Source organism: Phycodurus eques, chromosome 15 (assembly GCF_024500275.1).
Source record: "Phycodurus eques isolate BA_2022a chromosome 15, UOR_Pequ_1.1, whole genome shotgun sequence".
In the NCBI taxonomy this organism is placed as follows: domain Eukaryota; kingdom Metazoa; phylum Chordata; class Actinopteri; order Syngnathiformes; family Syngnathidae; genus Phycodurus; species Phycodurus eques.
The window spans coordinates 23230321-23252712 of record NC_084539.1 but is presented as its reverse complement, the minus strand read 5'-3'; the positions used below and the strand labels follow the sequence as shown (position 1 = coordinate 23252712).

The window sequence follows — 22392 nt, the reverse complement described above, 5'->3', positions numbered from 1 at the left end:
AGCAGGACAAGGTCCCGGATTGACGTCCACAGAATCTTTCCGAACTAGTCCTTGCGGGAGTCAGAAGTCCTCAAACAGGTCCTCCGCTTCTCCTGCCGACACATCACAGCGGCGCTGTAGCGGCGGAGGCTGCTGATTGGTTGCTCCAGGGGAGTCGCTCCTGCACACACGCATACGCGTACCCGCGCGCGCGCGCACGCGCACACACACACGGCAGGTCAGCGGGTTAATGAGGCTAGTTTACAACAGTCATTTCCTGTTGAGACAGGAAGTGGATCATGTGGTTCACGAGCAGCAAAACTGGAAACACATGGACAATTTAGTGCCGTGGGCGACGGATGGATGAAGACACTGCGCTGCACTTGGGTGATGACAACACTGAAGTTGGGATGTATGTGCCATCAATTTTTTGATTTGATTATAATCATCTTTCATTTCCTTTTTTTGGGTTTGTGAGCTAATTTAAGCCGTAAATGCCCAGAATGTCCTTTTTCAAGCTATTCGAGTTGGTCCTCTCAGGCATTTTCCCTCGTATTCCCCAATTTCAATATGGAAAACAGCCTTCATAAGGACGTCGGCGAGAGTGCGCGCGAGTGTCTGCCAGCGAGCTGTGGCCGGCAGCGGCTCCTGCGTGAGTGCGCTCCGTGGGCCTTCGTGTGTTTTACTCTTCTCCTGGTGTTCGATACACGACTGAAAAGCGCATGGAAACTGGCTCTCCCTTCCGGCATGCGAGGGCATTACACTCAGTCGGTAGTAAAAAGTATAAACCACAAACAAAGGCAAACACTGTACAGTGAAGCCCTGCGTGTTCACAAGTCGGCAGTCACCAAGTCAGAGATTTTGTTTTTTTAACCTAGGAAACAACATACCACAAATACGTTGACGTGAGTTCCAGAGCTTCATTTAGACAAAAGTAGTGCTTTTCGGCACTTTTGTGACATCGGTGCCGTGGACCTATCTTGAAGTGAGTTGAGGAGCTTCATTCGAGGTTGCCTCTAAATGCTGTTTTCCAATTTTTGTTTTGTAACTTTTTACTTGTTGGTTGCTCCTACTCTTTTTTTTTTTTTATTTTTATATTGGTGTAGTGCAGACTATTGCCGCCGCGACAATCTTATCTATCGCTCATCAGCGACCTGCGGTGCTGACGATCAAGCAGAAGATCGCCACGCTGCTGGGACCAGTTAGCGGGAGACAGGAGATTTGTTCGGCGGGGGTGCGAGGGGAGGTTAAGCCCACTCGGGGGCATGCTTAAAAACTGAAGCCAGTCACCCTCCCCAAAAAAAACCATCTGCGTGGTTCTGAGGGTTCTGTGTTTTTTTTCCCCTCCACTGACGAGTCAGAGGAACGATATTGACCACCAAACAACATAAACACGAAGCGGTCCAACCGCATTCGTTCGATCATCGAGTCGCGTACCAATTGGCAAGACTTTCCGAGACACTGTCTGTCCATGAAGCTTAAAAACATTTGTGAAGTCAGGAGCGCTTTGAGGGGCTTGTTCTTCCACGCCACACTTAACGGAGCAGAAAAAGAAGCCTTGAGTTGTGAGTGCCCCGACTCGGTCTCGCTGAGTTCTGGTCTCGGGCAAGTTTCGGTCGTGGAGAGTGTGATCTTGACACGAGACTACTTTCGTGAGCTAAAAGAGGGTTATTTGACTGTAACTGTTACTGAACGGGCCAAGCAGTCAAACACACAAAGACAAAATGAAAACACCAACATGAAACTAATGCTGTGGTAAACGGCCAACCAGAGATGAACTCGGTGCTCCCGACATCGCTCACTAGGCCACGCCCCTTAAAGGCACACATGCAACACACAAATACAACACTGTGTGCGCGCGCATGCATAAATTCTCGTTTATTATCCATCCATCCATTTTCTGAGCCGCTTCTCCTCACGCGGGTCGCGGGCGTGCCGGAGCCCATCCCGGCTATCCTCGGGCAGGAGGCGGGGTACGCCCTGAACCGGTCGCCAGCCAATCGCAGGGCACATACCAACAAACAACCATCCGCACTAACTTTCATACCTACGGTCAATTTAGAGTATTCAATGAACCTAGCACGCGTGTTTTTGGGACGTGGGAGGAAAGCGGAGTGCCCGGAGAAAAGCCAAGCGGGCACGGGGAGGACATGCAAAACGCCACACAGGCGGGGCCGGGGATTGAACCCGGGTCCTCAGAACTGTGAGGCAGACGCTCAAACCGGTCGTCCACCGTGCCGCCTCCTTTATTATGTGTAATCCTTTTTTTCTTAAATATTGTGCCATTTTTCTTTTCGTAAAATGTAATAAAAACTGTGCTTTTGGGGGGCTGCAACATATGAAATGCATTTCATTTTCTCGTCAATGGGGAGCTTGATTGATCGAGTACATTGAGTTACTTCGACTTTGAACGCCGTGACTTCAGCGTCCAGCGACGAGCTCGGAAAGTTGGCGAGCAGAGAGCGAGCGCGCCGAAGCCGAGCGGCGCTCTCGCGTCTTGTAGCGATTATCCGCCGTGGCCGGGAGCCATCTTTGAAGGCGCTTTTACACCAGGAGAACATCAGAGACCGTCGGGAGGTCGGTGGCAACACGTTACGCAACATCCGAAGCGGACCGGACGGAGCCGGACCGCTCGGCGGCCGCAATGCTTTTTCTTTGCGTTTCCTTGACTCCGGTTCCTCTAATGTAGCATATGTGCACCATATTTCATGCTTGTAGTTTAGATTCACAACACGTGTCGTTTGTGTAGATGTGGACGTGTCTAAAGGACTATAAAAAGTCTATACACCCTTGTTCAAATGCCAGGTTTTTGTGGCGTAAAAAAAATGAGACCAAGATAAATCATTTCAAATATTAAATACCTGTACAAACCAAATGGGAAAACAAATGTTTCCGAGAAGGGAAGTAAAAATAAACAAGTGAGATGCGCTAACACACTGGTTAGCACATCTGCCTCACAGTTCTGAGGTTGCGGGTCAGCTGGGATGGGCTCCAGCATGCCCGCGACCCACGTGAGGATAAGCAGTACGGAAAATGGATGGATGGACGGATGGAGATGTGATTGCGCACCCTTTTATGGGATTAGAATCCCTCACCCTCTTATGTGTTCAAAATCAATGAACCAATCACTACAAACTCATGTCAAATGGGAAGCAGCACTCACCTGCCACCATTTGATTTGCACTTAAATGTTCCTCGTAAAGCGCTTGATGAGGCCACTTTGGCTTCTCGTGGATCGTGACCACTCGGCGCCAAAAGCTGCTCGTCAACGCTTCATACCAACAACAAAAAAGGTAAATAAAAGCGTCCTTTTGTCAGACTCTGCCGCCTGTACCTTGCGTGTGGTCGCTTGAAGGCCGCGTCCGAGGCTCCCAGGTGGCGGAAGCGTCGCTTGCGACTGGGCGCCACATCCGTGATGTCGCTCAGGCTGTCGTCAAATGGGCTGGGAGAGCAGGGCCGCGCCTCTGAAAATGGCAGACATACATATATATATATATAGATATATATATATATAGATATCTCTCTCTCTCTCTCTCTATACACACACACACACACACAGATATATACACATATATATACAAACATAACATACATTTATATCTTCTTCCTTTCCTTTCGGCTTGTCCTGTTTGGGGTATATATAAAATGAAATATTTCACTCTGAGTGTGTGTCGTGCATCTCTACACTTGGGTGGAGCTACTCACTAAATGAAGCTTTGAAATACGATTCTTATTGATGGAGATGTACCTGTATGCCCATCCTTCCATTTCTATATGACTTTATGGCCTCAATCTTTAGCTTTAAATGTAGTTTAACAACAAGTGAAGAATTATGTTGTTCTTTGATTCACTCACAGCGCGACAAAAACTCCCCAAAAAATGCAGAGACAAATGTCCAAAACAAGTGTCTACAAACTCAAGCGTGACCATAGCGAGGTCGCCACACATACTTTAATCGCTCCTTTTCTTGATTTTCACTTGCGGGTGGAAAAAATGTTGAGTAACCATCGCTGCTTACTGACGGCGCGGTCGTAGCAGCAGAGGGTAACGCGTGTGTGCGCACACATGGCCAATCTTCACCATCTGCTCGACCAGAACCTTTCATCTGACGCGTTTCTTCTGTTCTCCTATCTGTCCAAGGACCCTCGCGCCGGTCACCGTGGCGATGAGACCAACAATGCAATGTTTTGCCCGACGTGGCCGAGGAGTGCGGGGGAGTCCCGTGAGTGAGAAAGTGGAAAAAGTGGGGAGGGGGTCAACGTGCTTTCCTGACAGTTACGCCGGCGTCGTGCACGTTTGCGTCAAGGCTAACGAGTCCCACGGCGAGGGAAACTGTCAGGAGCTTGATTGGCCGCGACGTCAGCGTATGCAGACGGGCCCGGCGGCCGTTAGCGCTTAAATCATTAATCGGTTATGCCACGCCGCCGCTGTCTGGGCAACACGCACGCACGCACACGCACATGTACAAACTCTCTCGCTGCATCTCTCACACACAGCTAATGCTAAGCTAACGCTTATTATGACTGATCATACGACTTCAACATTGAGCTCGTTTCGTTTTTCCGAACGTTTACTGCCACCGACATAAACAATGGAGCCCGCATACTCGCGGTTCGACAGCCACGGATTCAACTTTTTAAACGTACTTTTCTTTTTTTCTTGGGGGGGGGGTTAGTGGCGGTTTACCCCCGCTTATTCAAGAATTTCTGGGGTTTATTATTATTTTTTTTTTAGAAAATACAATTGGCAGCCCAGGCCCTAACCACCCGCCAATAGCGGAGGGTCTCGCTCAGCTTGTCTGTGAATATCAAGTTTCTAAAACACCGTAATGATCCCTGTAGATGGCGGCGTCGCATGGCTTTGGATTTGAACGGAAAAAAGCTAGAAACAAACTTTCTGCTGAAAGAAGAGTTGGCTCTTTCTTTTGGCAGGTTCTGTGCTTATGTTGTCGCAGAAAGTCTTTCGAAAGATCAGTCAAAATGCTCGAAAATGGCTGCCCAATAATTCAGTGGATTAAGTGCACAACTGAAGAGAGAAAAGGCCTCTCTTTCAGATGAACACTGGTATAAATCAAGGTTTAGGTCCAACTTTGAGGCCGTCGTACAGGAATATAGGAAACCCCCAATTTCCATAAAAGCAAGTATCAAGAAGAAATCCTCATTGGCAGAAAAATCCCCAAGATAAGAGATCCGATTTTATGGTAGCCATAAAACATCTGCAAAATGGACTTGGCCCACTTTAGTTCTCAGTGGTTCAATTTTGCCCCTTTGTGATGTCACAATAAGGCTACTTTGTAAACTTCCACCCTCACACAGTTTTTGTGCTGACTCAGCAGGTAGGGTGGCTGAAGATCAGCCATTTTCAAGCCGAGCAAAGGGTAAGCGGAGCTGCAACGTTGTCAGATGCCCAAATTAACGTCAGCCGATAAGCAGCGCATGCCAATGTGCGCTGGCTGCATTTGTGTTCGCCGCATGCGGCGCATACGTGGATCGTCACGCACTAATTGAGCCGCTTGGTGATGAAGTGCTGCCTACACGAGAGAAAACGCAACCCATGGCGCTCATTCGCGGCCTTCCTCAACGTACTGTCCAGCCCCCTGGTTCTACCCCGAGCCGTCACGGTCCCAGAAAAGGGGCTAATTTCAGCAAGACAAGGAACGGGGTGTCAAGCGCACAGCGCTGCTGGATCCTGGGCGCATACCGTGAGAAGGCGCGACGGCGGCGTCGTCGTCGTCGTCGTCGGTGCTTCCACCGTACTCGTCGTCTTCCTCCCCCTTCGCCGCTCGGTCCCCCTCCGCCGCCTCCTTCTTCGCGTCACTGCTGCCGCGACAGCGAGAGCCATGGGTCTCTCGTGAGCGCGTGACCATCAGGTCTCACGTTGGCGGCGGCGTACCTGACGTCCCGGAGCCCCTTGAGCCTTTCCTGAAGACTGCGGATCTTGGCTTTTTTTTCGTTCAGCACCAGAACAAAGCGAGAGTAAAGTTCCGCCTCCAGGTCTTCTTTCCCGTTGGCGTAGCGCTTTAGCCTGAAAAACAAACAACAGTAATAAAGTAGCACCACTAGTGTCGTGTTCATTGTATCCTTCAGGTAGTATACCTTCGGTGCTAGCAGGTATTAAAACGAACAAGAAAACAAAAGGTCAAATCGTTTTTTCCACGACCGTATGTACGTTAGTGAGTATTGTTCATAATTACCGTAACATCGAGGCTAATTTCCGATAGTGTCGTCGATGGCGTTTTGCATTAAGACTTTTGTTAATCTATGGATGAGTTGAATTTTTGGAGTTGAAATATACAATGTTTATTTCTCATTTGTTTTGCGTACTCCAACTGCGAGTGACAAAGAGCTTGAAGCAAGCACGCTCGGGCTCTTATTTGGAGAACTGTGCGAGCCAGCCTTCTTTTTGTTTCTGTAGTGTGATTTTACACGAGAGTCTCTCATTTCGTCACAGCGAGAGAGTGAGAACAGGCACTAAAGAATACTTTCAAAAGTGTCTTAAGTTGAAGTGTGTTCTTACAGTGTGTGGGGCGAGTATAATGAGTATTTTAAATGATATGGCCTCTCTGTTTCTTGTATCTGTACCTGTTGCCGGTGCCTCTGGAACAACACGTGGTAAAGGCTAGCATACTTTGCTGTGATACATTTAGAATTGATAGCGATGTTAACGTAAGGTCATCGAACCGGCTAACGTGGACATCCCGGTGACGTCAGCGTGGTCAATTTGTTGGCGAACAATGGCAATTTAAAGAGGACCTCAAAGTGACGTGATGATTTTATTGCGCCGCCATGACGTGCGGTGACAGATCGTCGGGACTTATGACTCACAAATTGCGGAGCTCACTATCAGCCCCTGTGGTGACGAAAGGTAATGACAACGGTGGGTATTGAAGGCAGTAAATGTGTTTGAATACAAAGAAGCGTTTACTCTGCGGTGATACGTTGATGTTCTCGTCTGAGGTGTCGGTTCTGCTCCTGGAGCTCCTGGTTCTGGTGCTCCAGGGACGTTCCTCTCACCAGACCGTGCGTCAGCAATCCCCTCACGGCCTCCGACGGCTCCGGGATCGGGCTCAGCGACACCGAGCCCAGCCTGAACTGGACGGCAACAACCCAAAAGAGACTTGAGTGGAGTTCACTGCTACTATATAGAGCTTGTACCTTGAAATTTGGATCGCAAGTCAAAGCCCAAAAAAATTTTTTTCAAAGAAAGTCACACGATGGTTTGTCAAACGCTTCACCCGTGTCGGAAAATACCACTGTATAGGGACTACAGTTCACTAAAAATCCCGATACATTATCGGGAAAAGGGAGTGATCCCTAATCCAGCCCAAGTCTCAGTTCTGGTAGACACACGTTGGCTGCGTGGCCCACGGCAGGTAACGCGTGTACGAGCGAGCGGCCATCAGCGGGCGCCCGACCTCTTTCGTTACGCTCGCTGACTCACGGACTCGACGACGCAAGGGGAACCTTCACACTTTCCATCGCCCGTACATAGGACCGTATTTACTTCCACAAACACGACATAAAAAGATCACAATTTTAAAAATTGCCCTGCAGTGTGAACGTAGCCTTGCTGTGCTCGTTTCTAATATTTTGCTCAGCTTCATGAGAAGATCAAAATTAGGACTGCAAATAACCATTATTTTCATCATCAATTTATCCGTTTAAAAAAATAAAAGTCAAAAAGGATTTGATGAATGTGATAAACATTTTGGGGGATTTCCATCCCTTTGATTCAAAACTGAACGTTATACAGCGTGATTGACAGCGCAGAAAATGCACAAACATAAACTGATGATGACTCAGTTCCTGGTGCGGTTCGTAACACATCACAAAATGTCGATCATTGTTTTTCCAAAGTAAAAGCAGACGTTCGCAGATGTGTTCTTTTGAATGAACACGGACATTGCTTTCATGGACAACTACACGAAGCTGAGAATATTTACTATTGAAATGCTGAAATTCCGAGGAATTGGACAATCGTAAGTTCAACAAAGTCCCTAAACGATTCATCGATTATCAAAATAGTTGTCAATTACTTTGATAATCATTGAGTTGTCGATTAATCCTCTCGTCAAAATATCCGAAACAGCTGTAAACAGTATAATTCACGACCAATTTTAAGCCTTTTGACTATGAATTCGATTGACCACGTGTACCTAATAAAGTGTCTCCTGACTCACCGAGATGTCCTTCCGGACTTTGTCGTAGGTCAGCGTGAGCGCTGCGCCGCCGTCGGGCGGCGACGGCGGCGCCAGGTCGAAGCGGTAAGAGTCCGCGCTTCCCGCGCCCATCAGCGCCTCCCGGAGGTCCCGGACGTACTTCTCCTCGGACATCTCCAGTTCGTCCGCCTCCCGGCACACGGACGCTTCGCTCGCTGCGACGGACGCCGTCGTCATTGTTAAGAAAAGTCCTTAACTCGCTCGCTGCCCCGGACGTTTATATTCCTCATTTGGAATCCGATCGTTTACTGCCGCAGACTCCTCGAGTACAATTTTCGACAGGGAGGCGTGCAAGAGGCTCACGCCGAGTTCGTCTGTGAAATTCGAGCTTCTACAGAATACTGTACTGACATAAAGATGCCAGTAGATGGCGGCGTTGCATGGCTTTGGATTTGAAATCAGCACAGCTTCTGAGTAGAAGATTACAGGACGAATCTCTGCTCATCATGTCGATTATGAGGGAGAGAAATGCCAACGCGTTGGATGTCAGACAAGTTTAGGCACCTCACACTCCAACAGAGTGCCTGTCACCGTTGGTAGTAAAAAGTATGTGTCGCGATCTGGAGAAAAACAAACAAAAACACAAAAAAATGTGACAAGCCGAAATTCACCGCCTAATCTTTATCTTCCACTCAAAAGCTGTGCCGATCTCAAATCCAAAGCAATGCAAGGCCGCCATCTACCGGCGGCTGTGAGTCATTACAGTGGTTTACAAACTTGATAATCGCAGACAAGCGGGGCGAGACGCTCTTCCATGCCTACCTGTTGGAAAACCTCCTTACGGAATATATGTCAGTGGCAGGAAACGCGTGGATTCCACTTGACAAAATATTAACGTGCACAGCAGTGAATGAGTTCATGAAGGCAGGAGAATGGCCACCGTTTTGACTGGTGAACAGATCACTTGTTTACCTTCGCCTCTCCAGGCGCGGCGTCCATCGCTGAGCAGCACCTGAAAACCAGACGCTAAGCCCCGCCCACTCCCTTCCACTCGCAGGAAGTAGGAGGAGTCTGGCTGGGACGAGACCAGGATTTCCCTCACGGACGAGTGCATCGCTGCAGACGAAGCACGAGCTTGTTTTTTAAAATTTCTATTAAGGTGGCCAAACAGCCAATCACAGAGCAGCAAATCATCACTTCCAACAACATCAATAGCTTGAATTACAAAGGGACGGCTGGGTGATACGGGGGCTTCAAATCAAATATTTTTCCATCGATAAAACAATCAGTCGCCCGGCTATCGAAGAAATGTGCATCTGGAGCAGTCAAACATATGGGCCGGGGGCCAAAAACGGCCTGCTCGGGGGTACAATCAGGCCCGCAGGATGAATTTGAAAGTCAAAAAATACACAAGATATTGTGGTGGTAATTTTGAGAATATTCCACTCATGTAGAAAACGGAGTGGTAATAATTCCGAGGTGTTCATCCATCCCTTTTGCGTACCGCTTCTCCGCACGCGGGTTGCGGCCGCGCTGGCGCCTGCCCGGCTGACTGTGGACGAGAGGCGGGGTACACCCCGAACTGCTCGCCGGCCAGCCGCAGGTCTTCCGAAGTGGACTCAATTTTGCAATACAATCACTGACATGTACATGACAAGCTGAAGCCAAAATGTTTTTTGCAAAATTGTTTTTTTAAAAAGTCTTTCAATATAAATATTGTCGTCGTGTACTACTTTGGTTTTGCATTCAAACAGAGGGGAAAAACATGCATTTATTATTACATTGGAAAAGTATGGTATGAGTTTAGTGGTCCGGCCCCTTTGACATCAAATTAGACCGTATGAGGCCCCTAACTACAACGAGTTTGACATCCCTGATTTGGAGCGACTGCAGAGTCCATCATGTAAGACCATTTTTAGCCGTGGTGATGTCATTTCTTGCAGCTCGCCGCTGTGAATTTACCCTTAAATGACTCGCTTTCATTTCACTTAAGCGCCGCCGCCAGTCAGTCAGACGGCCGAAGTCAGACATGCAAGCGCAGCTGCGATGACATCACTTTGCCAGACACCGCCGTCACCCGGAATGCTTGCCAGGATCCCGCTGCGGCGTACCTGAGTGGCAACGCTTACGGAATACTCGCCACCGGGGACGGCGCCGTCGTGACTCATTGTTCAGCGTAAGCCACCTTTTAGGGGCAACTTGGCATCTTCTCGCATTCAGTGACCAAAGGACTAAATAAGCAGAGTTTCACTCTGGTTGAGTTCTAACACGACGACAATAAAGTATCTACGGCAAGACGGAATCATTATTTCCTCATGAAAAGGGGTTTTCTAAATTTTCAGTCCATGTTGAAGATCTTCTATTGGCGACGAGACGTCCCGCCTGCCCGCAGACGTCAGGTCGGGTTGTGTTTTGCAAATGCCTGGAAATCATGACGCTGAGCGGAGCATTCAAACCTTTTCACACTGCACTCGGCAACGCGCCCGACGCCCTCCACGTTCCCATTCGTCGTCGTGTCCCGGGGGGCCGCCGAGCGTCGCGTCAATGCAGAGGGAGTCTGACGCTCACTGTCGCGTCATCCGATTGAAAAATGTTCTGTGTGTGACGTCAAAAAGCTCCTCCAATGGGAGCGGGGCTGGCGGAGTGATTTGTGAGTGCTATTCTGGCAGACTCGTACTGTAAACGGCAAGGTGGAAATGGAGGAAGGCATAATAATTCATTCAGAATCCCGCTATCACGAACCTTGGAACAATAGAAAAATAACACAGCGAGACGTTTCTGCGGGAGGCTTTCAAACCCCTTTGGAAACTCCCTGCTCAGCCAGAATCACGCCTCGAATCGCTCTTCGTGGAGCGAGAAAGTGTCATTCCAACAGTCCATCAATCGGGAGGTCAGCTTCCTAAAAGTCAACTCGCCTTCCCTAATCTGTTTCAACGCCCGTAATGTCACGCGACCTCACGGGCGACGCAATCGCACCTGAGCTAACACATCACGTCACAGGCGTCGAATGTATATTATTTCAGATGCTGCGTTGTTGGGAATCGTTGACTTATTCCCTCCTCCCTAACCGCAATGAATGGAAAGACCATTTATCTGTTTCAGGCCCCCCCCCCACAAAAAAAGAGGATGAAAAAATGAGCACTGTGTTTAGGGCAGCGACTAACAATTACTTGAATAATCAATGAATTTGTTGATTTTTGTTTCAATTGATCGATGAATCAAGATTTGTTTTTTTAAACTAACATTTGCACCCCTTTATTTAAAAACTGTCATTATGTGGACTGATTCAAATTAAACTGATTATGATTCAGTAAATTGTTTGGTCCGTGACATGTCAGAAAATAGGCAAAAATGTTGATCAATGTTTTCCAAAGCAAAAGCGTTTTGCTCCCTTTGCTGTATTTGTTATTTGTTAATGACTAATTATTTCCTCCATTTTCCCCAAACCATCGATTTTCCAGGCCCAAGGACCACTTGCGACGTTGACGTGATCACGCGACGGCGTTGTTTTGCCCACGAAAGAAATTGACCCACCCGACGAAATTGACCCGACTCGTTGAGGAGTACTTGAATGCATCATGTGTGGCTCGTCAAATGACGCCTGCCAATTTGCCCAATCTCCACCTTGAGATGTGGGAAGTCAGTGTAAAACATGTCTCGCTATCGCAATCCTCGCGAGGCCTGCTTGCTTGGGCTCAAACTGAGCTCAAGCTAAACTCAAGCTAAGCTGTTAGCTCGCAGACAGGTTGGGCGGCGAGACGAGCGAATACAAGCTGACCGAACACAGGACTAAACAGTGTGGGCTTGTAAGAAACTTACCCGCGAGGGTTTTCTTTGAAGCGTGCGAGGTCGTTTGGTGAATAAAGTCAACTCTTTAGTGTCTTTTCTGGTCTCGAACGCTGACACTTCCCCTACGTCATCATCAAGGGACAAAACAACGAATTACGTCATGCAGAAATACGACTGGAGGAATTATTTCGTACGGAATTATTTTATTTTATTTTTGATCGATAACTACAATGACATTTTATGATAGGAGTATAATAATAAATAAAAACATTTAGTTTATTATGGGTCAAAGATGACTGTTCTGTCACATTGTAGATGAACCTATTTTGACGCTCTTTTAACTTTATTACAAGTCAAATATGTTTATGATAAGTGCTCCGCTGTTACATAAAGTACATTCTCATAAACACGTCGACGTGTAGTTGTGTAAAATACTGCATTGAGTAGCGTGACAGAGGGCCAAGTTGAAGGTGATGAGCCAACGTGAAGGGAATGTTTTCCTTCCTGCTCCGAGAGGCAAAGGCAACAAGCTGCGTGCCACATGTCGCCGTGAAGGCAAACCGGAGGATGAGGACGAGCAGAGCCAGCTCGGGACTCCACTGTTGAGCAAGCGCGACCTCCTTCCGGGAATAACTGCTTGCGTTTTCTCGATGAAGTAAACACAGACTTCCAGCGCATGTGGAATTGGCGATATGTGCGGCTGCTGCACTCACGGGAGGCCTCACGTCAACGTGCGCGTGCGCGTGCGCGGCGGGATTGGAGCACATTTTCAGGGATTTTTCCAGGAATCTGCAATCTGGGATTGCTTACACCCAAAAAATATGGGAGTGACAGACAGGCACTAGAAGTGAAAGTCCACCCAGCACAGAGAAAACAACAACACAAAAGTCACAATTGGTGAACTCTTTTCTCCATAGCAAATCATGGAAAACAAAATCATCTGTACCAGGGTCAAACTGTCATCACCGCAAAACCCGAGAGTTAACTTTAGAGTGAACGTTTTCAGTAACTTATGCGACGAGCTGCCCTGCAGTTCTTCTGCTGCAGCCCGGTGGCGCCCTCTCTCTCTCTCCACCGCCATGCCATCGTGGCAACTGTCATAGAAGGGTAAAAGGAAATGTGCATGTTTTTCCCAGCATAGGATCTGACTCAACTCAACTATTTCAAGAACATTCATTCATTCCATGCATTTGAGAGCAAAAACAAGACAACACTGCAGCTGAAACAAAGTACTCTTCGCTATACAGTGAGTATCAAAGACACAACTTTAAACACATGCTTTATTAACGGCACAAGCAATGTTTTGAAGTCCCGACAAAGCAAAAATATCCCTTGTAGATTTGACACAGCATGTTTCCATTTTCCGTCCACCCTGTTTCCGTGAGGTGCACGCGCTTACGGCCAAAAACGAGGCACTGTAAGCCCCGAAGACCCGGTCCGCGCACCGGCTGCCCGCTTGATCTTAAAGGTCCGTGTTTTGTTGATTGGAGGGACTCTCCAATATCGACTTAGTATCAAACTGTCAATTTCATTTGAAACAACAACTTACTTTTGTCGTAGGAGTGTCCAAAAAAGGGCCTTCTGACGGCCACTTCTGTTTGACCCACTCTTGTATCCGCTTTGTCCATATTAGGCTAAGACCGCCCCCTTTCCTCTGATTGATCGCCCCCGTTTGTGTTACGTCGACAGCACTGGCTCGGGAGCGGAGAGGTAGGCGGAGACCTTCGCTAGTGACGTCCAAAATTCCAACGAGCTGATTTCAGGCCTCGGCAGACAAACATCTGCAACTCAGGAATGCCGAGACCATTTGAATTCATATTTCACAACACACAGTCAATATTACATCCCAAATACTAGAATAAGTCGGTTTGGCAAAATATGGGACCCATTTCACCTCGTCTCTTTGACGTGCGTGCGCTCATGGTCGACAACGAGGCACTCGAAAGGGGCTACGCTGGCGGACTATCCAAAGGAAAGATGCATTTTCTGGGTGCAGGCCGATAACCACTGATGCAAGCGATGTTTTCGATCACATCATTAACTGTCCCTAAAAATATCAAATCGGAGAATGATCGAAAACAGCTATGAAGAAGTTCTCTTGGGGCGTGCCACTGCTAGATGATGAAAGCCAGAAGCCGAGCTTGGGAAACGTCCCCAGACTGCAGCTCGGCCTCGTGCCTCTCTCCGGTTCTGCCGGCCGTCACTTGACCAGCCTCTTCGCTTTCATCTCCTCAGTTCTCCAACACGTGTCATGTCTGCTGAAAAAGCAGAAAAGCTCCTCATAAAAGGTGGGCGGGGGCGTTCATTAGCCGCGGTGGCCTGGTTTTGGACGCTCGTGACCCGCAGCGAGGGGCTCCTGGGGGCTTGGAGCCGGGCGGGGGTCTCAGGATGAGCGAGGATTAAGTGATGTTTGTTTGTAGTCTCGGGAAGTTCCTCATTCTGCCCCAACGGCTAAGTCAACTGCTCAAGATATTAGAAACACTTGTGGCTGGCTGGCGTTGAACTGCAGCTTCCTTCCTCGTCGTCTGTTCGACTTTTCTTCAAATCCCGACCCGGAACTGAACCAGAAACAATTGAGAAGTTTCTCAGAGTATTTGTCATTAGATAAGAAACTTGTTTCACAATGGATGGTGGATCTGTTTCAATGTCTCGCATCTCCAAAATGACAATTTTCCAGGAAATAAAAAACGGCCTCTTGCCTGACTTAACAAACGCCGCGTCGTTCTTATATGCTCCCCAATATCACGTTCAATTGCTCATTTCATGTGCCAAAAAGAATGCTCATTTATAAAACTGTCATTGATTCCAATTATTTGAATACGGCAAAGTCCCAAAAAGCAAGCAAGTATGGTTACATCATCTTCCCAAGCTCTTTCTAGAAGGTCAAAACAAATAAATGGATGAGTTGACTCAGCAGTTTAATGAGGCTGCACGCACCTACCTTCGTGGCGGACCCGGTTCCTTCCGCAGCAACCCATTTGAACTTATCTCAAAGAACTATTTTCACTCATTGTTGTCAAAAAAGCAACCGGGCCTCGAATCTTGAGGCAACATAATGCCGCACGGCTCCTGCAGAGTGAGGGAAGAGCCGCAGTTTGGCCAGAGTTCACGGATTGGTTCTCACTTTCACTTGGCTAATAGAATGCATACAAATAACTGACGACATGGGGGCTAGATTTATGAAATGGGCTATATTTGGAAATGAGATTGATGTCGGCAGTGATGATATTCAATCAGCCAACTCGCGATATTAGTAAACAAAAGCGGCAGGATCTTTTGGGTGGCAGAACGAGAGCGACTAGCGCTGACCTGAACCGATTCAGCAGCCGGCTACATGTAGTCAAAAACATCAGTGGTGATCTGAAACTGGTTTTGGGGTGGTTTCCATTTTTCTTCCATTTCCTTAAAAAAAAAAACAATTCAAAATCGAAATGAATTCAGTGGAACCTGTGAGTGAGAACAATAAACGGAGTGGATGCCATAAATAGTTGTCGAGAACTTCGCAAGGCTGCCTCTAAACGAAGGAGGATCCATTTTTGCTATTTGATTGACAGTTGGGAAGGGGCGTGGTTACCGCGGACACGCCCACAGCCTACAGACTGAGAGAACGGCTTTATTTTTCATGATTTTGAAATCTCATTTCATAAACTTGATTTTTTTTTTTTTAACAAATTGAATACTAATATTTGTTAACAACACTATCTCTGTGGTGTGTCAAATTCACAAGGCACTTTTATTTTCACTTTACAGGAACGACGTCTGAATTTCCAGGGTTTCTATTTGTGAATGAATTGAAGTGTAAATGAGATCGCGCCGGCTCCCTTTCAAGCGTCTTGCCTCACGTGACAAGACAACGCCGAGAGAAGGCCAAAAGGGCAAAAGGGCAAAAGGCCAAAAGGCCAAAAGGCTTGGGTTACTGATGGCGTCTCCTGAAGAAGGTGTGACGTCATGATGGAATGTTCCTATTGGGTCCCTTGACAGGTGTTATCCTTATTGATTATGGCCCAATACTGCATTAATCATCATCATCGCTCATCCTTTCTTGTGAGACTTTGTTTTTCTTCTGTTGAAGTGCAACCAGGTGGCATCAGTGAATGAAGCCTCTGTGCTCCTCTCAGCGCGCACGCGACGCGCACGCTGGCACGTGTGCGATGTTGTTCATTTGGCAGCAGGAGGCAAGGAGGGGGTCTTATTTATCGGGGTCTGCAGTTTTTTTCCCCCCTGCGTTCACTTCACAAGCTTCTTATTGTTCTTGCGAGTATTCACGAGATGTGAACGTCTGCACTAAATTAGTATGTTTTTGCAAAAGTAGACCTGAGCATCATCGTCGTCGTCAATGATGTCACAACAAAAGTTTCTAAATGCTTAACAAACACACACACGGAAACTTCTGGAAAACAAAAGCCTTCACAGCAGTCTTCGTTGATTGGGCCGCTTGATGTGGATTTGTGGCCCCTCACCCTAAAAAAGCCTTAACCTATTCAAAACCTTACCCTAATCCTCCTTCCCTTTAACCTGAATGTTATATTTCATAACATAAGAACATAACTCTGCTCCTAATCCATATCTTTAACCGTAATTACAATCCTAACTCATAACCCTACTCCAACCCTTAACCTTAATCCGAATCCTTTCCCTTCGTTCTACCCGCGCTGACGTCACTGCGGCAGTTTGGCTTTTATAGTCGAGCGCAACCCACGCGCGCAGTTTTGAAAATGCGCTGCAGTTCTCCTCCAAGTCGGGGGTGTCGCGACGGCTGGTATTGGCTCGGACGCCACAGGGTGGAGTTTTCTCTGCATTTTGGGCCATTTCCGGTAGCCGTTTTTACTTTCCTGTCAGTAACGTGGAACAAAGCAACAACAATGGCGTCTGTGAGAACAAATGGACCGAGATGACCAGATGATACGTTTCATTATGCTGCAACAATTTTTGTCAGGGGTGCCGCGCAGGGCAATTCGTCGGTCACGTGGTGCAATGCGGGCGTTGTCCGCCGCGCGACTGCATTGCGTCACGTGACCGACGAATTGGCCCGCGCGGCCCCTCTGCATCGCTTCACGTGCACACGGCAAAAACTGTTGCTGCGTGTAGAATGATCATCTCTCGTGATTGGTCCGTTTTAGTCACATGCTGTGATGACGCATTCAGCGTTCCTCCCGGTTCCACATAGCGCCTACGCCGCCGCCTTCCTGATCGATTTTGCAGCATCATTAAACGTATCGTCTGGTCATCTCGGTCCAGTTGATCTGGCAGACGCTGTTCCACGGTCGCCATTGTTGGTGCTTTGTTCGTTGTTACGGAAAGGAAAGGAAAAACGGCTACCGGATACCAGCCGTAGCGACAGCCCCGATTCGGGGGAGAAGTGCAGCACACTTTCGTAACGAGTGTAAAGGCAAACTACGCGCGGGATAGCCGCAGTGACGTCAGCGCTGAATCGTACTCCTAATTGTAAAACCCAAACCTTTAATCCTGATGTTAATCCTAACCTAACTCTTAATCCCGGTTGTAAAACAACTGCTGAGAAATCTCTCAACTGCTCCTCAAATAAACAAGAAAACGCACGATGGCGCCACCGTGTGGCAAAGTTGTCATTACAACAGCCAAACGAAAGAAAAAGCGCTACAATCGTTAGAAAAAGAGGAAGAAAATCAAGTGTCGGTTTATTTCACATCCTTCAAGACAAAACAATGATTGTGCAAAGAAATGAGATTCCGCGTGATCAGAAGACGACCACTTTGCCGCGCTCGGGCTTGCTTCTGGTGACGGGGACGTGGACGTCCTCGTGGTCGGCGCTCATGTTGTTGGACAGCCAGCCCAACGTCACGCTCTGACCTGCAGGGGGAACAAAAACAAACGTCAACATCCACAGCTTTGGAAAACATTCTTGTACTCAACTGTCAACTGCGGATGTCAAAACAGTAACAACAACTTCTACACTTGTATCCTATTTGTTTTTGCCATATTTTTCCTATTGTCTTTTCTTTTCCACATTTTCTCTATTTTTCCACCTTTTCTGTTGGTTTGATTTCCCCCCTTTTCTCTCTGAAACTCCTCTTTTTCAATTGTATTCATTGTTCCTTTCTTTTCCCCCCTTTCACATTTGTTTTCTTATTTTTCTCACCTGGGCCTTTTTATTTGGGCGAATGCCTCTTTTCTCCCCTTTGCTCCTTTTTGTATTTTCTCTCATTTTTCTCCTTGTTTTCTTTTTCCTCTTTTTATTTCTCTCGTTCCCTTTGCTTACATTACTTGTTCTTCATTGTTCACCGCCCCCCCCTTTTTTTTTTTTGCCTTGAATGGAAACTTGTGGCCCAGCCTGTATAACAAACAACAATAGGTGTGAACGTCCACTAGGTGGCAGTAGAGTCGCCACTTAGTCTGAGTGCAGTTTTTGACTCACTTGAGGCTTGATGTTCGGGACAGTCCTTCTGGAAATGTTCCACTGATCCGCAAACACGACAGCTTCCTCCTGGGAACCAAACGAGTGAGTCAAAATGGAGTCCACGTCGACATCAGATGAGGGGGCGTGGCTTGTCGTGTACCGCAAGACCCCGTTTACCACGCGGGGGATATGTTCCAGATCATTGGCCATTTAGCGAGACCATATAATAAACTTTTTGGGTTGTCTTACCCCTCCTACATGCTTTAAACACAACTAAACCTATCGAAACACACATTTCAAAGTATTCCTTGGTGCCTGTTCCAACTCCTGCGTCATTTGGTACTCCCAGTTGAAAAAAAAACTAAACGTATATTTAAAAAACTAAATGTTCAACAAAACCATGTAATTTCGTCTGACCAAGACAGTTAGCTTAATTGTAACATATAGTGCCAATTGGCCAGAGACGGGCTAACGGAAATTAGCATCAATGTTCCGGTAATTCTCAACGTTCAGACGAGTGCTACCTTAACACACACGTCCAACGATACTCACATTTATGTATTCTCTCTGCGACGTTGGAACTATTACTAGAGCTTAGTTGGGGGCCTTCCCTGCCTCATCTTCTGCTGTGAATTATGCTGCTCGTCTTCCAGTAGAGCTCAGTGCTCCCCGGCATGTCGTGGCTCAAACGTGGTACTACGCTGAAGGCGAGCAATTCTAAATTCGTATAAAACAATCACTTAAAGGTCCACACGACAGCGGGGGAGCAAATGAGGAATCGCGATGCAGTAATCTCTCGTTTATCAAGAAGGAAATCCGCAAAGTGGCAACCAATTATTTACTGTATTAAATTCAATGTTAATATGTGATACTTTCGAGAGGTGCAGGTATTCTATTTGTCCACTTGAGGCCACCACCCACATACAAGCACATAGGCATCCGCTTAATAGACAGGTGAGCTCTGCTTGAACGTGCTAAAGACGGCTAAACCATCAGGCACTGTGCATCCCAGTGACGGTCTCGGCGTTGTAGGCAGCACAAAGCTTCTTGCTGCTTCCCAGAATTCTTTTGAGGGGCTCGTCTTAACTACAGCCTGGAGAAAATCAAGCTATACGTTGCTCTTTGCCGGCATTTGTTCCATATTGTCACGAGCGTGTGCATTCGCTGCACTGTACGTTGGGCTCGGTTGGTATTTGTGAATTTATTTCATGAAATCCTCACTACGGCTTCTGTGTTAACCAGTGGCATTCCGGTCATGTCCACTGCGTTACTAAGCAACTTGGTGACTTAACAAATGTGTGAGTTGAAATTACTCAGTAAGGTTTCTGTTTCTGCAAAGTCATATAACTCACTTGACGGTATAGCGAAGGGTTGCTGTACAGCGGGGAGAACAAAGTACCTTGAGCGTAGAGGCCTTTGGGGTTGTCCGGGCAGGAGCGCGACAAATGTCCCGTCTGACTGCAGATGAAGCACTTGGCGTACGGGAAGTCGCCTGGAAAACAAAGTCCCGTTCAAGAGTTGTTGTTCACAAAATGAGCAGGAGGGGGAGAGCGGGTCCTGACCGACGGCGGGGTCCACTTTGGCCCGGCAGCGCTGGATCTCATGCTCGGTGGATCCGCACCGGTAGCAGATGCCGCGGCCCATCTCGCGGTCCCGCTCGGCCTCGGGACAGTCGGCCAGGCCGTGGCCGGGCTTCCTGCAGTTGAAGCACAGCTGCCGGCAAGCGCAGCAACAATTCAGGACAACTTCATTCGCAAATTACAAATTAGGCCTGCGCGGTACAACCAACAAAATAAAATCTCAGATTTATTTATTTTTACACATGCGCACAAAAATAACTAACTAAATAAATAAATTCCCCTTCGCTTCTAGAAAAACAAATGGCAAAGTACGGTCGCTGAAAAAAGACAATCACATTACAGGTACAGTGATTAAAATTAGGATTATTTTGCAGGATCACAATTTTCATGCCGGGACAGAGAAGCCGGTTGTTGATTTGAGCACTTGCCCGCAACCTCGACATGAGTTTAGCAGAGCAACAAGTGGCTAAATAGTCACAATATAGCTAAACAGCCGTCGCGGCCACTGGCGATCGGCCGTGTTAGATCCCCAAAAGTGGCCGGTATCAAAGCAAAGGAATGAACGGTGACTCTGGATCATATTCACTGGAGGACTTCTTCATTTTGGATAACATTTACAAAGAAACCTGAGCTGTCAAAGCCATTGGGACTGCTGCTGACTTTGGCTACGGGGAAGCTGGCGTAGCGAGCTAGCCCAGCAGCCCGCAGCTCCAGTCCCCTCCAAAACTATTGGAACGGCGAGGTCAATTTTGGGGTTTTTGTTGTATACAGAAGACATTTGGGTTTCAGATCAAAAGATAAACTTGAGGCAAAAGTTCAGAATTCCAGCTTTTATTTCATGTTATTTAAATCTAGATGCGTGAAACAACTTTTGTTTGAAGGCACCCACTTTTCAAGTGAGCAAAAGTATTGGAACACGTGACTGATGGGTGTTTCTACTTGCTCAGGTGTTGCCTTTTCCATTGATTGCTTAAACATTAGATAGTGCTTGGCTTTGGGGTTCACCTGTGAAAACTGCATTTACTGTTAAGCAAACATGAAGCCCGGAGAGCTGTCAATGGGAGAAAAGCAATCCATTTTGAAGCTGAGCGAAGAGGGAAAATTGATCAGAGCTGTCGCACAAACATTGGGCATAGCCAATTCAACAATTTGGCATGTCCTGAAAAAGAAAGAAACTACTGGCGTACTGAGCAACAGACGTCAAACGGGTCGCCCAAGGGTAACAACAGCAGTTGATGACAGAAGCATTGTGAGAACTGTGAAGAAACATGTCAACATGTATTGCTTCACCGTTAGTGTTCAAATATCCATTGCTTAGAGGGTTATAACACAGCAACATCGATGCTAGCTCCGCAAGCCCATCTTTGGCATTTCGCATTGTGTGTTAGCATTAAGCTAACAGCCATTTTGTATGAGGCGAAGTTAGGTTTGTCGAGCCGAGACGAGCTGGACTTGAATGAAGCAGATAGATGAATTGTTATCTCACCATTTTGCTCTTCTTGTCCGTCTGCCTCTTGAGCCTCCTGTTTTCTCTCCTCTGGTCCTTCCTCAAGGCCCCCTCCACCTCCTGCCTCAGCTCCTCCTGCCCGTCCGCCGTCGTCGTCGTCTGTCCGCTCTGCTGCAGAAACTCCAGGAAGCCGTTGACGTCTCGGTCCGTGTAGTCCTTCTTCTTCCGGTTGGCCTTCTTCACCCCGGAGCCGCTCGGCTGGGTTCCTCTGGCGTGGTTCCTCTGAGGTTCTCCACCGCCTTTGGGGCCCCCGCTCGCCCTCAGCTGACTCCAGGGCGTGGCCTCGACCGCCTTGTGCTTGTGGACGTTGTTGGCCCGCGCCCACCTCGTCATGGCTGCGAGCCACAGGAGCACATATAGACCGAGAAAATGGACTGATCGGCAGTCAATGTTAGGGCAGGTATAGACAAGCATTGTTGAATAAACATTCAAAACAATTCAATAATGTCAGCAGTGGTTTTGTAAATGTAGAAGTAGTTATGCGTGCTTTACATTTCTACTCAAATCTATGAATACTTTGTCGGTATAATGTGCACTTTAGTCTAACTAACCACTTTTACAGCGATAACACAGTTCGTTGTATATATATGTATCTTTTGTATTTATTCTATCTATTTGTATTGGCTTTTATTTTGCTTTGTTCCGCTTTGCTGTCTGCAGCCAGGTCGGCATTGCAAATGGCAATCTGTTCTCAGTTACCTTAACTGGATACATAAGTAAAAAAGTAAGAAATGTCCTAGCTACTATTTCTACATTAGCATATTAGCACGGTTAGCTCGCATGTTGTCGTATATTCATAAACGGAACAGATCCCCGCAGTCAACTACGTCTAAATATCTCAGGTTAAACGCCTATTTTGAAAGGTTTAACCCTTCGATTAAACATAAAAACACAAGATTACCTTTAAAAGTTAACGCGCCATGTGTCGCTGTTTTCCCGGAAGTTGGTTTAGTAATCTTCTTCCTTGTTTGGGAAACAAGAGAAAATGGCGCTCTATCGCCAC

General features: G+C 47.3%; 2 protein-coding genes across 9 annotated transcripts; both read right to left on the bottom strand.

Moving 5' to 3' along the window:
• Positions 1–49: 49 nt before the first annotated feature.
• On the bottom strand, positions 50–12049 carry xrcc4 (X-ray repair complementing defective repair in Chinese hamster cells 4). 7 transcript variants are annotated; one of them, XM_061697935.1, is made up of 9 exons: positions 11957–12048; positions 10594–10813; positions 9110–9253; positions 8159–8352; positions 6904–7070; positions 5872–6003; positions 5680–5798; positions 3314–3443; positions 50–160 (listed from the first exon to the last, which is right to left on the bottom strand). In XM_061697935.1, exons 3-9 carry the CDS (start codon positions 9249–9251, stop codon positions 61–63), a joined length of 984 nt encoding a protein of 327 aa, XP_061553919.1. In that variant the 5' UTR covers positions 9252–9253; positions 10594–10813; positions 11957–12048; the 3' UTR covers positions 50–60. The 7 variants fall into 7 exon arrangements, with proteins under 7 accessions (XP_061553919.1, XP_061553921.1, XP_061553920.1 ...); XM_061697937.1 differs by having other exon boundaries at positions 5680–5795; XM_061697941.1 differs by lacking the exon at positions 50–160 and adding an exon at positions 3572–3604 and having other exon boundaries at positions 3357–3443.
• A 5507-nt stretch (positions 12050–17556) lies between these two features.
• On the bottom strand, positions 17557–22384 carry zcchc9 (zinc finger, CCHC domain containing 9). 2 transcript variants are annotated; one of them, XM_061697955.1, is made up of 6 exons: positions 22291–22384; positions 21369–21763; positions 19865–20015; positions 19702–19794; positions 18321–18389; positions 17557–17755 (listed from the first exon to the last, which is right to left on the bottom strand). In XM_061697955.1, exons 2-6 carry the CDS (start codon positions 21720–21722, stop codon positions 17643–17645), a joined length of 780 nt encoding a protein of 259 aa, XP_061553939.1. In that variant the 5' UTR covers positions 21723–21763; positions 22291–22384; the 3' UTR covers positions 17557–17642. The 2 variants fall into 2 exon arrangements, with proteins under 2 accessions (XP_061553939.1, XP_061553941.1); XM_061697957.1 differs by having other exon boundaries at positions 21369–21724; positions 22291–22382.
• Positions 22385–22392: the final 8 nt, after the last annotated feature.